General features: G+C 35.3%; 1 protein-coding gene across 10 annotated transcripts in view; it reads right to left on the bottom strand.

The window, feature by feature from the left end:
• The window catches only part of TCF4 (transcription factor 4), a 340,304-nt gene that overhangs the window by 116,874 nt on the left and 206,486 nt on the right, over positions 1–16,944 (bottom strand). For 7 of the 10 annotated variants that reach the window (XM_023531161.1, XM_023531162.1, XM_011361117.2 and 4 more), the window contains 2 exons: positions 6,483–6,612; positions 5,937–5,986 (listed from right to left, as the gene is read on the bottom strand). In XM_023531161.1, coding sequence (XP_023386929.1) covers positions 5,937–5,986; positions 6,483–6,612 — 180 coding nt within the window. The remainder of the gene's footprint in view (positions 1–5,936; positions 5,987–6,482; positions 6,613–16,944) is intronic. The other 3 variants (XM_023531165.1, XM_011361115.2, XM_011361118.2) reach the window with 1 other exon arrangement.

Here is a 16,944-nt window from a genome sequence, read left to right as displayed (position 1 = left end):
CAAAATAAAGTTTCAATCAATAAAATATTAAAAGTTTTAAAAAAATGGTTGTCAACCAAATGTTAAGGCAAGCATCTATATTACTCCATAAACATAAAATAAATTCACAGTTAAGCAGGATACAGAACAAGTATTTACAATTTCAAAATCCATGTAAGCCCTGTTACAGTTCTCTTTCTAGGTAAAGAAGCCTTGCAGCAACTTCTTAGATTTCCTAATAATTAAAGCACCCAAATGCAGTCTAAGACTTGACACCAAAATATACTCTTCAGTGAAAGTGATAAAATAAGGTTCAAAACAAGAGTTCCTTGAAATGTATTTTTCCTTTCTCAACAAATGAGTAGTTTTATACTAAATGCTACTGTTTAAGTTGTTGAAATCTTTACAGAAGTCCTGATAAATTTTAGCAGGTGAAAGATCACACAGAAAACTTGGTTTAAAAAAAGACATGGGGGTAGGGGCAGATACAGCATGCACACCACCTTAGAAGAGACAGTTGAGTAGGGTAGAATCATCAGACAAAGCTGGGTGAAGGCATCTTTATTGTGGAGGAAACAAAGTGATGTGTCTTGTTTGAGTGTGTGAGACACATGTCCTTCTCATTTGTAAAGACAATCCGGAAGAACTCACAAAAACACAAACCTTTCATGTGTAGTTAACGTCTGTAAACGTTTTAACTCTCCCATACTTCTTCCCACTTTGTAGTTAAAATATAAACACCAGAGGACATCTTTTTTAAGGGGGACGAGAACTAGGGTTTCAAGGCGGAACAGAGAAAGAGCTCATTTTTCCAAAATTCTAAACAAAAATATAGAAATTTTTAGCAAACTTCTGAGAGACTGGAATACCTAATAGTATATATGTTGTGTATATACGTGAATTTTGTAATCCTTTTGAAATAGTTTTAATGGAATACAAACCCCCAATGAAAACTTAAATATAGAGATTCTCCTATATTTGTTTCATAACCAGCCATTCACAAAAAGCTCTTTAACCTCTAACTGCAATGAAGATGGTAAGATTGGTTTTCAAAGAAACAATAAAAATGCTGAATTTTTGAAGTCTTTGGTTTAGTGAATTCAGCATTAACTGCACAAAATAATAAATACTTCTTGGTGATGAATATTTTCTCAACTTTCAAGGTGTTCCCAGTGTCACATTACGTAGTCTATTTAGATTTAAATGCATTATCTTTCACTTCCTTTCTGCCTACACATTTTCATATTTAGTAAGCACAGTTTTAATATCCAAACTTTGTATTTCAATATCTTTAACTGGAAAATGGGCATACTAAGATTAGAGTTGAATATTGTGAGCCATCCTAATATTTTATGTAAACATCTACAGTTACACTTTTTGACAAAGTATCTTTCTCTCCAGGAATGAACCTCGAAGAGGCTTCTTCTCTCTCCTCACACAGCTGGCTACTTCTAGACATCCCTATTCCGGATGAAGCCCAGTGGCTGACAGTTCATTTTCGAGTTAATATAAAATTCATTTTAATGACAGTTGTATTTGGTAGACATGATAAAGCATCACTGGGATTTTTTTTAATAATCAGTTTCAAATGTGTTGGGGAAAAATATCTATTTTTAAGTGTGGAGTTTGTGATCATATATAATTTGTTGGCCTCTAATAATAATTAAAAAAAAAAAAACAACTTACCAACTTCCTTTTAAATTGTGATTTCAAGCATTTGAGAAAATTCAATGTTATCAGCATTATCCATCTTTCTCTGATATTCTTAATAATCTCTTCTGTTAAATAAAATCTAATCCAAACTTTAAGATTTTATGTTATTATATTTAGAATTCTTTCCTTAATGAAAACTGGTAAACCTGGTATCTCATAAGCATTGAGTTTTTATTTTTCAAATCCATCTAATAATTAACTCATATCTCTTGGAGATTCCAAATTTATTTTAGAATATTTAAATTAGTAGAGATTATTTTCCTTAAAATACATGTGTCCGAAATTGTCTCTAACCACTTAATACAAACCTTGAGAGATCCTCCTGAATTAAAAAAAAAAAAATGCAATTCAACACAGAAAACAGACTTTACTGAAAAGTACTGTTTGAAAAAAAAGATCACTAGTGATAGAAGAGGTCATAAACTATTTCTAAGGATAAAACGTCTTATTTCCAGAGAACCCTAAAATTTCAGGGACTGAGCTGGGAATGATAGTGATATCACTGAAGTTTCAAAACTAGATTAGAAGTGGAGACAAAGTCCACCAGTGTTTAAAGTGGAATGGCTGTAGTTGTTAATAGTTTCTGGTAAAAAGCATATCATTTTGAAACATTCCAAATTATAAGAAGATGAAAGTTTTACATGTTTACACAGTGATGGGCACGTTTCTGAAAGCAAAGCCTGTGTTTGTGTTTTTTCTGTGCGTTTGGAAAAAATATTTTAAAACTATACAATATGAAAATTTTTTGCTTTGCAGATTTTAATGCTTCCACGTTAATTTCTAAGAAGGATGGATAATTTTTTGAAACAAGGTGATTTAATGTGGTATATTGCTTTCTGCATGAATTCATTATTTACTATTAGTTTATACAAAGATAAGAAATTTGCCGGAAAGATCCGTAAAGTTGAAAAATATTAAGTTTAAGGTGATATATGATTTACAAAATAAAACCAAGATGTAAAAATTAAATAAACAAGAAGTTCACAAGGAGATTCCAAAAATTAGATAGGAAAAACAAGTTCTGACAGCAACAAAAGACAAATCTTTACTACTCAGTCTCATCAAAAGATAAGGGCTACAGGAAATTGGGATGCGACTGAAAAGAGCAACACACTAAAACTTGAACAGAGAACTTGAAAATGTCCTGCTGTATTAAGCAGGGCTCTTGTGGGCAATTAGAGAGTGGTCATCATGCCCGCCCTAACCACAGGCCTCCGCTCTCCAGAGGCAGAGACTTCCTTCCTCCCCCCACTGCGCCTGTGCCACTGAGCTGGCTCCCCCGCCCTCAGCCCCCCACTCACTGTCATGCTTCTGCCATGACTTGAGGTCTCTAGATGCACACACAGTAAAACACACATTCAAGAATCCTGCCAGATCCGTGGCATGATGTTGGGCCAGGCTTATGTTTCTCTCTCCCACAGATGCTGCAGTATTTTCAAAAACAGGGCCAGGCAAACCCCTCACTCTTCTGATTTCCTGTGAAGATCCAGCCTAATGGTGGCAAAAGAAGTCCACCCTCTGCACCACAGTTGTGTCATAAATAGTATCTGATTACAGATGTTACAGTTTACATTTTCTTTTGTTTTATGTTAAGAAAGAAAAAGAGCCCATTTTGAAAAGAAAAAAAAATGAGTTGACACAACAGATTGTGACAGATTTATTACTATTTATCATGGTAAATATGTATGGAAGAAAACATATAAATGTCTTTATCTAGTCATAATCACTCCAAAAGAAACCTTTTATTACCCGTAATTTTTTGTTATTTGTTATAAAACTATTCATACATATTTACACAAGTTTTAGGGGTATCTCTTTATCAAATAAATATTCACAATTTTATTTGAGCTTAAAAAGAGGAAAAGCATAGCAGAGATCTAAAAACATAAAAAATATAGATCTACTGGGACAAAATGTTATAGGATCTAATATAAAGCACCTCTTTGGATCAAAATAAAATATATACGTTGGGTGGTGGTAAGGCATATAATCAATACATAAAACAAAAGTAAATTAAGCTAAACTAAACTAAAGTAAACTAAACTAAACTAAACTGCTATTTAAACAGAGCTGAAAATTTTTTAAATAATGACAACATATAGGCGATAGGATTCGAAAATCAACCAAACTATCTTATTCTTCTGGATTAAAACAGAAAAACAAACCAAAAATAAATAAATAAATAACAAGGATAAAATTTCCATTTCAATCAAATTCGTCTCCTTAACTTTCAAGAAAAGGGCTCTATTTACCAAAATGTTCCACGAGGACAATTAAAACATTCAGCCAAGATAAATTTTCCAAGAAGAGCAAATCCTAAACTGACCACCCAAAACCAAAAATTAAATAATACAAGCTATATTTCCAATTCCATATTTATTAAGAAGAAAAGATACTTTTATATTTATCAACACATCAGCAACAAGTAAATTTTTTTAATAGCAGAGAAAAAACTATACCAGTGTAATTTCCTATACTGACCAGTTCCCTCCAGGGAAATACTTGAACATTTACAACGAATTATGAGAAATTGTTGGGAACAATGATCAAGCAGATAGATAATATCCAGTGCCACGCCAAAGCACTCTTTAGAAACTGTGTAGATTTCTGCATTATTTTAGCACTGGGAGAAACAAGCTAAATTTATCTGAATATGAGGCATAACAGAGTACTCTAGCTTTAATTTCTACATGGCTTTTATAACACAGAGCTATTCTATCATTTCAGAACATTCAAAGGTTCCCTTATTGTATTTAATACTGTCTGTATTAGGTTCAGGCATGTTTAAGATGTAAACAGCTGTGAGGACTATATCATTTGATGTTGTCATAAAAGCTATTAAAAGCTAAAGTTTCATCGACATTAAATCCACCAAAAACTTCAAGCTTATCAAAACCTGTGTCAATTTCAATACAACATAGAAAATCAAAAAGTGAATTACTCAGTACATTTTTAAGTCATTTATCGGTAGTTCAAAGTGACTATTTTATATGCCTTGGAAGTTTATTTACACAATATTTTTCTATGTTTATGGATAATTTTGTGATGCCTCTTGAACATTCCCACGTCTATGATAATCAGCATACAAAATTTGTATTTTTTCCTGATAAGATTTATTTCAATATATTCGCTCAATAATTTTTTGGATGAGCTAAACTGAAATTAAGTCAAATGCACTGGTGTTTGGGTTAACGTAACTTTAGCACATTTGCAAAACCCATTATTTTGTAATTTATTAAAAGTGAAATAAAAAATTAAATAAAACTAATAAGCAAGTATTGATTAGTAATATATTTTCAGAAATCTAAATAAAATTTTATTTTAGAGAATAAGAACTTATAATAAAGCTCATTCAAATTCTTTTCAAATACTAGTGCCCCTACAGAACACAGAATAAAATTAAATTAAAGTATCTCATGGGAAGGAAAGAAGAACAGAAAAAAAGAAGGAAGGAGAAAACAAAGAAAAAAGGGAGGAACTCATATATTTTTATTCTAAATAAGAAGAAAAATTATTAGAAATAGACCAGTTTTAAACAAAATTAAATAAAATTATCTAGCACCTCAAAGTTGAAAATATATATAAGAATCGAAAATAAGATACAAATTTAGTTGTAATCACAACCAGTGTTTGCTATGTTGGGGACCTGAGGTTCTCTCAGCCACCCTAGCATATACTCCAGCTATTAAAAAGACCCAGAATGCTTTTGGTTACAGCTGGATTCTTCTAGTTGTCACCTGGTATTCCAGACACAAATGGCTACTGATGCAGCTACCTCGCAGTCTTTATAACCTCTCTAGAAAATAGAGACATTCTTCCTGCACTCCGGGCTGAAACCCATGTAAATTTTTCCTAAATCCTCTCCACAAATCTCCTTTCGCATGCAAATCCATAAATCATCATAATACTGACAAAGAATTTAACCAACACATGAAACTAATACTCATTCTCTTGAAAGCTCTGTACAGGTAAAACTCCTGGAACTTCAGGCACCTTTTCAAGGCTCTCTTCAGAGCTTAACCTGCTGAACGTCAACACAACCACGCAGACCTCCAGGATACGCCTCCCATTAATCATTCCAACGTGGGTCAGGTGGCTGGACATGCGGGTCCTTTCTTCCTCACCCCCATTCTAGATAAACATGCTGCTCTGGGGCATGGAACCTCATTTACTCCTATCGCCCTCGCATCTCCCCAAACAGGACAAAATACACAATATACGAAGCAGAAACAAGCAGTACTTACTGAAGATGGCAAACCTGGAGGAACTTTGCGAACTTTCTTTGTCTGTACCTCTGAAAGAAAATGAAGAGGCTGTGAGCTCCTCGCATGCCCAATTTCCTAACTAAAGCAGATTAAACCACGAAACCATTTAGATTAGACCAGATTTTCCTAAATCGTTACCTAAGCAAAATGCCAGTACCACGATCATCTTTTATTCTGGCAGAAAGGAAATTCTACTTTTTTCATAAAAGTGAAGGTATTTAACTTTTTAATGCTTTCATCGTTCGAAAGGTTTTTTTCTAAGGGCAGCCAAGAGAACACAAGAAATAAGCGTATATCAAAATAGTTCTCCTGCTACTATAAATTGTTAACATACCCACCCAATGTACTACTGAGGGGGAGTCATGAGCCTGACAACTGAGCAAAAAAAAAATTTTTTTTTTCTTTGTGGAGAGTGAGGGTAAGGTAAGAGGGTGGTGTTAAAAAAGCAAGCAAGCAAGCAAGCAAGCAAGAAAGAAAAAAGACTACTAATGATCACTCAGGCATTCAAACAGAGGGATACCTTACCCATGGCACTACTGTGAAGAGGCCTTCTTCGGGGGTTATTGCTAGAATACTGATAATACTGGGAACCAGGTTTGGTGGGCGAAAGGGTTCCTGGGTTGCCCATATCCATGTCACCTCCAAGGAGACTCTGCTAGAAAGGTTAAAAAAGGGAAAACAAACATATACGGTTATTTTTTCAGATTCGCCACCCCCCAACTGATTGTTAGTACTTAAACCAATGCAATAAAGAAAACAGCATCTGCTAAGCTGAAACAATTAAAACACAACAAAACTAAAAGAATAGCAGTCTAAGAAGCTGGCACAAGTTTGTGAATTTTTAATTCTTTACGTTTGAGAGGGAGATAGAAGGTGATCCCCTTTAGAGCAGTCTTTTAATCTTTTAAGACGACTAACATTTTAATTATACAAGAAAAGGGCGCTTATGTAAGACTAATGTTTTCTTCATATAGACTTAGGCTCCTGTCTGGGAAGTGCTCATGCCTTTCCTTAACAAGAACCAAGAAGGATCTGATATTTCGAACGCACACAACTTCGCCGGCTGCTCACGTTGAGGGTGAGTGTAGATGCTCAATCCACTGAGAACTCTGCCTCTGCATCGGCACAGCGAGATCCTCCACCAACTGACACGGCACCCACAGAACAGAAAATGCCAACTGAACCGGGAGGAAATTCAAATCCTCGCATTAACCTCCAAAATTATAGAAATAGGAGGCATTCTAAGCTAACAGGAACAAATTAAAGGACTTTAGAATGCCCTCTTGAGGACTGTCGGAGCCTAAAGCGCATCCCCACAGATTAAACATTTACCTGAACACTAGAAAACTTTCACAAATATCATTAACTTATCACGGTGTGACAAATTACCAAAACCTTCAAAAATGATGACATATGAAAGATTATATAATAATATTACATTTTCTAAAAACTACATAGAAACTTACCCATAACATATAAATCGCCTGATTATATTCTGCATTGAATACATTGTTCTTTTAATTATTCTGATTTATAAGAAAACAAGTGTAGATACTACCATTTATATTAAGAACAAATTTACTATTTAATAAAGAAATTTTAAAATTAAGTACTAAAAATCTAACTTTATCGTTACTTGTAATCAACTTTTACTGACTGAACTAATTACTGTCCTTGATAAAGTACAGAATGTGTTTTCCCTAATCTAAATTCTAATCACCATGTCACTCACAACAGACTTAGGGATGCTTCACTAACACACTATTCACATGCAAAATACTCTAAATAGGCCAATTATGACTCTGCCCCTGTTCCCTGGTTAACCCGCTGAGAACTGAAAAATTTCACAAGGCAGTCACCAACTAAAACAAAGGGTCCTTGTTTTAAATTAAGACAGTCTTTTTGATTCCTAAATAGCTCAACAAAGTGGCATGTCTTCTAGTGAAAGCAGTTGGTCAAATATGACCCATAAGCTGGAAAATCAAAAATTCAAACCTCCCCTTTCCACCACCATATAACTAAATATCGTAAAGAGAATCTCTCCGTTCTGAGGGATATTTGTGAGTGCTGGATGAGTAATATATAAAGGACTAATCAGCTACTGACAAGCTTGCCTTCGTTGATTTCAGTTTAAGACTTTTTGAAGGGATACATAATAAACCTTAGTTTAAAATAATAAAACTTCAAGAATGAGATTTTAAGTTGGAAGTACATTTTGAGTAATAAACTCAAATTTGCAAGTATCTTAATATTTACCACATACATACCTAATAAAAACCCGATTATTTGCCAGATAAAAATCTGACATCCACATGCTCAATTACTACCCCTTCCAAACTTAGGATGCCAAAATGATATGCAATGACAAACTAAAAATATAGAGCTCTTTATAATAAAGTTTTCTCTAAATCAGGAATCCAACAGTATAACATCAAATGATTTCTCTGTCATTTTAAGAATGGCATTCAAAAATTTTAGAATCTCAACCCAAAATTTCACTCTTAGTAGATCTTATTAACAAAGTCTATACTTGCTTAGGTTCAAATCTAAATTTTCTTTGAAATTTCCATCAATAAAACTGTAAATGATTTTAAATCACAACCTCCTTGTAATATGGTAAATCTACGAATGAGTCTTCATTTCATTGGAAAAAGGAGTTTGAAAAAGGTATTACTGATAACTTTTACTCTTTATTTTTAATGAAATTTATTGGGGTACCACTGGCTAATAGTGCTATATAAATTTCAGGTGTACAACTTTATACTATGGCATCTATATACTCCATGGGATGCTCAGGAAGCCCAGTTTCCTTCTCTCACCATATATTTGACCCCCTTTACCTTTTCTGTCCTCCCTCCACCCTCTTTCCCTCTGGTAACCACGGATAACTTTGTATTCTAGATAGGTATTACCCCATTTCTTCATTTTCCTTATTCTAAAATTATAAAATATTCAGAAAAGGGCTGAGCAAATATGTTGAAATACTTGCTTGTCTTTTTAATGAGCTTAACCATTGGTTTATACTGTTGGTCCTGGGGGCAAAGGTTTTCACTCCCAAGAAAGTAGATGCATTCAATAGGTCAACGTAAAAACAAACAAGCTTGCTATCCCATATTTTAGCAGCATTCAAAATAGAGCTGTGAAAAATATAAAACGATAAAGAGAAGGTAACTAACTGCCTATGGCTGACCTTATTGTTGTTAAGTTACGAAAAATCATTTCATGGGCCAGTTGTAAATAAATCATGCATACAACTCTAGCATGTACAGCCAGCCACATGAACTATGTAGAGTGACTTAGAAGGAAGACCGGACAGCACTTATAAACATTTAGTGGTTTGTGCTAATCTTTTTTTTTTTTTTTTTTTACAAAGCATATTCCTGTTTTTATCTTTTAGACCTGTTTGTTCCTTTTTCTTTTTCATTCAGACAATAGAATCATTCTTCTAATGCAACAAAAATAAGCATTTCCTAACACTTTAGGGGGCCCTGATCACCGCCCTAGGGAAAATTAAGATAAAAATATATGTGTTCTTATTGTAGACTACATTTGTGAAATGAACAATGACCATTTACTATTGTTTGGCCTTTATGTCACATACTTAACTCTCTGTAGCAATAAGAAAGATAAAAAATGTTCCACCAGCCGAAAAACCTGAGTTTACAAATATGAAATGTTAATGGCATTCGATTTAATAAGGTAAGTTAAATATTGCATAAAATGGATAAGGAATTCATTTATATATCAATTTAACTACATGAATATATGTATATATAACAATTTTATGATTAATAAAAGTTAAGTTTGAAAGCTAAAGTTTACTTTCACAATGGGCAAATTCATCTTTGCCTTAAATAGGATTATAAGGTTTCAGGTTTTTGACATTGTGCAAGCTCATGCTCTGCGGTTAGGCTGGGTCCCAGTAGAAAGCTGCCCGAGTCTGCCAGGAAACACTGGAAGCAAGATGTGGCATCTCGAAGAGCTAACCTGTAAATCTTAAACCCATAGTTTAGCATTTTGTTTAACTGTCTGCAATGTGATGAGACGAGCCCTTCCCCTTATTCAGTCCTTATTTTCTTGAAAGACAAACAATTTTAAGACTCAAAATACCCTAACCAAAGAATGAAATAGGCTGACTTTGTTGATCAGGTTTAAATATTTTGGAGTCCGCCCTCTGTGGCCAATTCTTCAGCAGAGAGCCAGTCCCAACACAACCACTCGAATGCCAAGTGTGCGGCATTCTGTGAGGGTCCCTTTCAATTAAAATTTTTGTTTGTTTTACATGAGATCTGGGTCTCAGACTGTCTTTCCAACACATTCTCAACCCTGCCCCCATTTCTTTTAGGGGAAGCTTTTTCACATCCTTGATCAACCACTGAACTTTGCTTATGCAACTAAGAAAGCAAACCATGAATTAAACTTGAGTAACAGAAACGCAGTATATATCTCAAATTAGATTTATAACTGAATGGTAATCAAAAATAGAACTGCTTCAAGCTTAAATTATCAACTTTTTTCTTCTTAAACTAAAATCATCTTGCTCTGAACTATTATTTCATTTCAGTCAGCACTTTAAATGTAATGGGTGGGTGGTACATTTCTAAAAAGAAAGATTATATTTACCCTTAATTACAGATATGAGTGAGATCAGAGTACGACGAATGCTGCTTTTTGGCTTATAATTAATTCATCTAATAGGTGAATGACCTTGAATTTCAGAGTTGGAATCTGGGAGAGGGGAAAAAAAAGTAGAAGAAAAAAAAAAATCTCTGGGGAAGGGGAAATGTGCCCCTGGTTTCTTAGGGCTTTCTCTGATTTTGCGTCACTCCCATTACGTTGCGATCCGCTATCAGACACAACATCTTGGGGGATGTTAGAGAACAGAGAAAAGCAGTCTCCGATGAAACCAGATTAAGCTCCTTTTCTGAACTATTGCCAAATGCTCGTGAGTCTAATTCATGTGTGGGTATTCTAGTACTCACACAGCTGCAATCCCATTCTTTCATCACAAACCTAAGTGATGTATAGTGGCTTTGTATGGCGAACTGACTCTATAAAGGCAGGAATTTGGGAAGGCTTTACATTAATATGGAAAGAAAATCCTGAATCACAATAAAACTTAGCAATACTGGATATATGTACAGGTACCTAATAGACTTTGCAGTGCTAAGTGCAAAATACACATTGAAAAAAATTACAAATTAGATTTGTTTAAAACACTTTTAAAATCACAACTGAGGTCATTTCTACATAGTTAATTTTGCACAGAATTAGGTTTTCAAAGACACTGCTGAATAAGATTCCTAACAGCCACGGGGAAGTTTTTGCAAATCCCTATCGAATAGCTGCTGCTGAATTTGCCATTTTGACCACAGAAGGGCCATTGCTGACTTACTACAGTAGCAGGAGGGGATGATAATTTTGCTGCTGTTGGCACTTACTCTGCAACGTAGAATATATCTTGCACCAAAGGGCAATGAAGAACACAGTATTTCCACCTGTCCATTTTTTTGAACTTCAGAGCTCAAAACTGAAGGTCAGTTTTTGGACAGCCTTTACTCATGAAACTGAAGATTCTAGACTGTACTTTTTTGGTTTACTTTGATTTCTATCCTATGCTTGGTTTCAACAAAAGAGAACTCGGGAAATTTAGAGAGATGAGATGACAAGGATAACTTCCATAATCAGGGACTTCACAGATTGTTACTGTGCTGCAGAGAAATACAGATTATTAAAATGACCATTGAGCAAAAATTTTCTTTTAAGGGCTTTCGTCCAGTGTTTTCGATTTCTACTTTAAATGTGAAATGCACATCGTAACAAGTCAGAAGTAGAATCTAAACCTCCTGAGGAAAGAGGGAGGGTTTTGAGGTTGGACAAGCAGCTGGAACCCTAGCTCAGAGGCACACAAGCAATATGATTGGGGGTTAGTTATGCAACCGCTCTGAACCATAATTCCCTCATCTGTCAAAAGGGAATAATGAACGCTCTATCACAGTGTTATCAGGAGCAGATGAAACAACACATGTAAAATGTCCGGCAGAGCCGGTGTCCAGCACAATTACGCTCTTTCCTCTGTTCCTGAACTTCGTAGTCCCACATTACAACCCACTGATGATTGTTTAAAAGATTCCGCAAGAGCTGTGAATGCCTGTCAGATTCTCTATTCCACTTTCCGATGAAAAGTATACACTGAGATAATTTCGAAAAGTCACTATATAAAAAACTAAAAAGAATTAAATATGAGGGTCTACATAAACAGTTATTATACAGCCTCACAGTCTAGAGCTACGCTGGCAACAAGAAATGGGTCATTTTGGTCCATATTTAATAAAGAAACTGTTCAACAATTAATCTCAATAATTTCAGCTCAAGTGGCCATTTTCCTGTAACTGCCACAAGGATTACTTCAATGGCTCATTTGATTTTGCTTTTGCAAGCATGAGCAAACTGCGACCCTTAATTCAACTCTACCTGAGAGCAAAACTAGGCACAGTAGGTATGCAAAAATAACAAATGAATCTGACAGAATTTTATCAATCATGTGATGTTAAATAAATTCAAATTCTTACTACTGTATTAGCCACTGATAAATGACTTCGAATGGGTTCAATTTTGTTTCTACTCTTGCAAGGCTAATCACAGGCACTTAATATATATTATGTGATATTTGTCAAGTACTATTACATATTTTTAAAAATGTATTTATTCCCCCATTACATCACAAAAAGTAAATGAATGCACTTCGTAGTTTTGGTTAGAAATCTACATAACTCCCAAAGAATTAAATTGACCTTGTAGAAAATTATTTATTTTAGTGGTTATTATATTTCTCCCAAACATTCAAAAATTCAAAAAATATTATATTTTCCTATAAACAAACATAATACCTTATATTTAAATGTTATAATGCGATGCAAAGGTTATCATAGTAACTATTATTTAATGTATCAACAGAGTAATAGTCAAGTAAAAGCTCATGCATTTTAGTATAGAAATTGCAGCTGCCTTAGAGTTGGCAAGATTTATGCATTCACCTATTTGATCACCTCTCAAATATTAAAAAAAATGCATTATTTGTTGTACAAAATAAAATGAGGGGGGTCTTCCTGTGGTTTCTGAAAACGCATTCTGGAATTGCAAATCGTCTATTACATATTAAAAAGAAGATTACATTTGTTAGTGAGAAGATAGAAGTTTAGCAAAAAGAAAACACAAAAGCAATCAGTAACCTACAATAAAAGTAGATTTGAAGAGACCTTATATAAACAATATAGAATTTAAGGTAACTGCTTTCTTTTCAGAATATGCTCCTTCTCAGTTCAGGAAGTTTATTTAATATATAATTTGATAAGTATGCTATAATCACTACTTGTCTTAAAATGTTTTTCCTTCAGCAATTCTCTTCCAAAGTAAAAATAGAACAATTCGAATAAGACCTGTTAACATACCAGGGAATTAGCACCACTTCTCTTATAAATATAAACATGTGACTATAATAAATGTGCGGAAAAGTATGTTTGGTCAGGTTGCTATTTTAGTGAAATAAAGGAATAGCAAATCGTCACATGTCAGTCTTCTTCATATTGGGTGGAAAGGTTTCATTTCGAGGTTGTCGCAAATGCCTTCCCCTCTGGGCAAAGGCCTTTAAAAACCATTTTCACACAGAGGATGCTCTCCTGGAGGACAGGGACCAGGAGCTCATTCATCCTGCTCACTCAGCACCTGGCCTAGGTGCTCAATTACGGTCTAATGGCCAACATACCAGTTAAGAGAGCGAATACGTATTCATGTTTAACTCCCTATTGTTCCTAGCATGGAGTCCCACCATAGCAAATGCTCACTAAATACTGAAATGAGTGCAGAACGATTGCTATTAGTCAAATCGAGAACTTAAGTAACTATTCTAGATATCTACAGCATAAATCTGTTCCATTAGTTATTCCAGCTACTGTTACTCTTATAATAGTAGCAGCAGTCGGGGAGGAAGGATGTGAAATAAGAGTAGTGGGAAGGGAAAGAGGTATAGTAGCAGCAGCAGCTATTGCAACTGCGTGCTAAGAGCCAGACACAGCTGCAGATCCTTTACACACTAACAAGGCAGAAGATATGGCCCCCATTGTATACAAGGGGACATCCAGCAGGAGAATGTTGCCTGGCCAAGGCCACGTGTCTGGCAAACAGCAGAGCCAGAATGGGAATTCACTTAGGCTTGACTTCAAAGCCTGTGCTTGTTCTCTACCAACAACACTCCTTCCCTCTACTCCTTACTCTTCATTTTTCTTGCTCTCACCCCAACCATGAGAGGCCAATCTCTTTCTCTACAGTTCATTTTAGCATCAAAAGCTCATCTATCAGACTTACTCCAGAGGAATCTCTAACTCAGTAGAGTATGACAGGCCTGAGCATGAGAGCCATTTACCTCCTGGGTTATCTTGGACAATCTGTCTAATACTTGCAGGTTTCCGACTTCTTTTCTGGGAAATGTTGGTACAATTAGACCTACCCATTGTAAGAATTAACTTAGATAATAGAAAGTGCTTAGCAAAGTTCCTAGTCAGCCTTGATTACTTGATAAGGATTATTGTTATATATATTGTATATAGAGAGAGACTATCTTACTATATGTAAATACAATATTATATAACATATTATTCCATAACAATGTAATATGGTATATTATTATATGTAAGTATCACACATACTGTATATTACACAAATTTGTAATAGGCAAAGGAAGTGTTAGGCTCTAAAACAACATAAACTGGAATCTCAGGTCTTGTGTCTGAAATCTCTCACTGCCTTTGCTTCTGCTCTCCAGCCTCTTGTTATTCATCTCTACCCTCGATTTTCATAGTACAGTCAATTATCTTATCTAATGAGGTTCAATTCTCTCTCTCTCTCTCTCTCATTCTCTCTCTCTCTCTCCCATTCTCTCTCTTTCTCTCTCTCTCTCTCTCCGTCCCTCCCTCTCTCCTTCCCTCTCTCCCTCTCTCCTTCCCTCTCTCCCTCTCTCTCTTTGTTTTTTTTTTTTTTTTGGTTACTTTTTTCCCAAGTCTGCTCTCCCTTTATTCCTCTTGCATTTCAGTCTTCTTCCTTCTAGACTTTTCTTTCAACTTCATCTGAAAAGATCACCTGCTGTGACATTTCTTGTACTGTATGAAGTAAGTGTTTATGCATCTGATTTCTCCCTTCTAGTCTGGGAGTTCCTCAACAGCAGAAAATAAGCCTCAGTCATCTTTGTATTCTGGGCATCTAGCACAGCAGGGCTGCTACATAGTATATCCGCAATAACTAATTAATCAATGATGGAATATACTTACATGAGTTCATGTTTACCATCATGAAGATAACTTCTCCATCTCTAGCTTAGTAGATATATAATGCCTATAATCTATATACTCAGTCTGGTCTTCAGCTTTTCTCCTGTGCCACTGGAGTGGTTTTTAAGAACACCAATCCATGAAGACTTCATTAAAAAACTAAAATTTGATATTTAATATGTAGAAGACCCAACACATCATTCCCTAAAACTTCTATGGCTTTCTAATTATTCTCTCATCCTTTTAAACTATATTTGAGAAGTCAGCATTTGTAAAGTCTGCAAAGAAATTAGTTGTGTGTTTGCCTAAACATGCACATGGTGGTTTACATTTGTTTTTACCTAGAATTGGTTTGGTTGAAAACTGGTAGGACTTCCCCAAATATGCTGCTTTGTCAAATGGTTCGTCATTTGCTCAAGGAAGCCAGGTTCTAGAGAGAATCTGGAAAAGCTGGAGTAATGCAGGCACTACCCAGAGTAACTGATTCACGTGTCCCCCTGGCTAGAAAAGACACTGCAGGAAAAAGGACTCATTGAGAAAAAGGATGGATTGTGGGAGTTTTGAAGAGAACAGTTACTCTGAGGAACATAGCATATAAAACAGGTTAGAAGAAATTAAAACAGCAGGCTGAGAAACTGTTCTCCCTAGTAGGTAGCAAGGAGTCTTGATATTTAGTACTGGGATTTTAATTTCTTAACTATGGGTCAGATAGGATCAAAACATAGGTGCTTAATGCAGCTTAGCAGACTTATGGACAGAGAAATGGCCATAGTAGATTAGAGATAGATATAAGATAATCAAGGCAACAACTTAAGAAATGAGCTTCAACACAACACAGATTTTTGGTATGTTTCTGCACAGGGATGTATATGGCCTAAACTTTCTTAGACTATTCAGGTACCAATTTGTCTAAACTTTTCTGACGAGGCTAACATTTCCAAAATGGTATCACTGAGAACAATATTCTAAGGCAGAGATCAGTAAATATTTTCTTTAAGGGCCAGACAGTACATATTTTAGTCTTTTCTAGCCATAATAAGGTCTCTATATTGTAATTACTCAACTCTGCTGTTGCAGCATTAAATCAGTCATATGTAATATGTAAATGAACATGTGGGGCTGCGTTCCAATAAAACTTTATCTATAAAAATAGTCTGTGTGCTGGATTTGGCTCTATGCCATAGTTTGCTGACCTTTTTTTTTGAGATGAAGGTATAGTGTTTTTATAGGACACATCCCCAAAGTTCAATTATTTTGCCATGGAAGAAATGCCATGAAATTTTATGGAAGCCATCTGCACCGCTTACTCTCCCCTTCACCCCAGTCCCAGTCTGAATGGTCATATACTGCTGTCAGATTTAGCTTTCTAAAGCCCAGAGCTGCTCCGTTTCTCTCAGCATTAAAACCTTCAGAGCTTGCAAATACTCACACCCCACAACTCCACCCCACAGACAATTTAGCTCCAATCCACATTTCAGGCCTCTCTTTCCTCTTCCGCACATGTAGTCCACTGAGTTGCACTGAGCACCTACTGTGAGCCAGCCACTGTTCACTGGGGATATGGAACCTCCACATCCATAGCTTTCCTTCAACTTGGCCTAAATACAGTGAGAGTCACGTGGAATCTCAGCCTCCACCAAAAGCCTTTTTCTTTCTCCTCATTC

The sequence above is a fragment of the Pteropus vampyrus genome, unplaced genomic scaffold (assembly GCF_000151845.1).
Source record: "Pteropus vampyrus isolate Shadow unplaced genomic scaffold, Pvam_2.0 Scaffold62, whole genome shotgun sequence".
Taxonomy (NCBI): domain Eukaryota; kingdom Metazoa; phylum Chordata; class Mammalia; order Chiroptera; family Pteropodidae; genus Pteropus; species Pteropus vampyrus.
The sequence above is the reverse complement of the archived record's forward strand: the minus strand, read 5'-3'. Positions and strand labels throughout refer to the sequence as shown.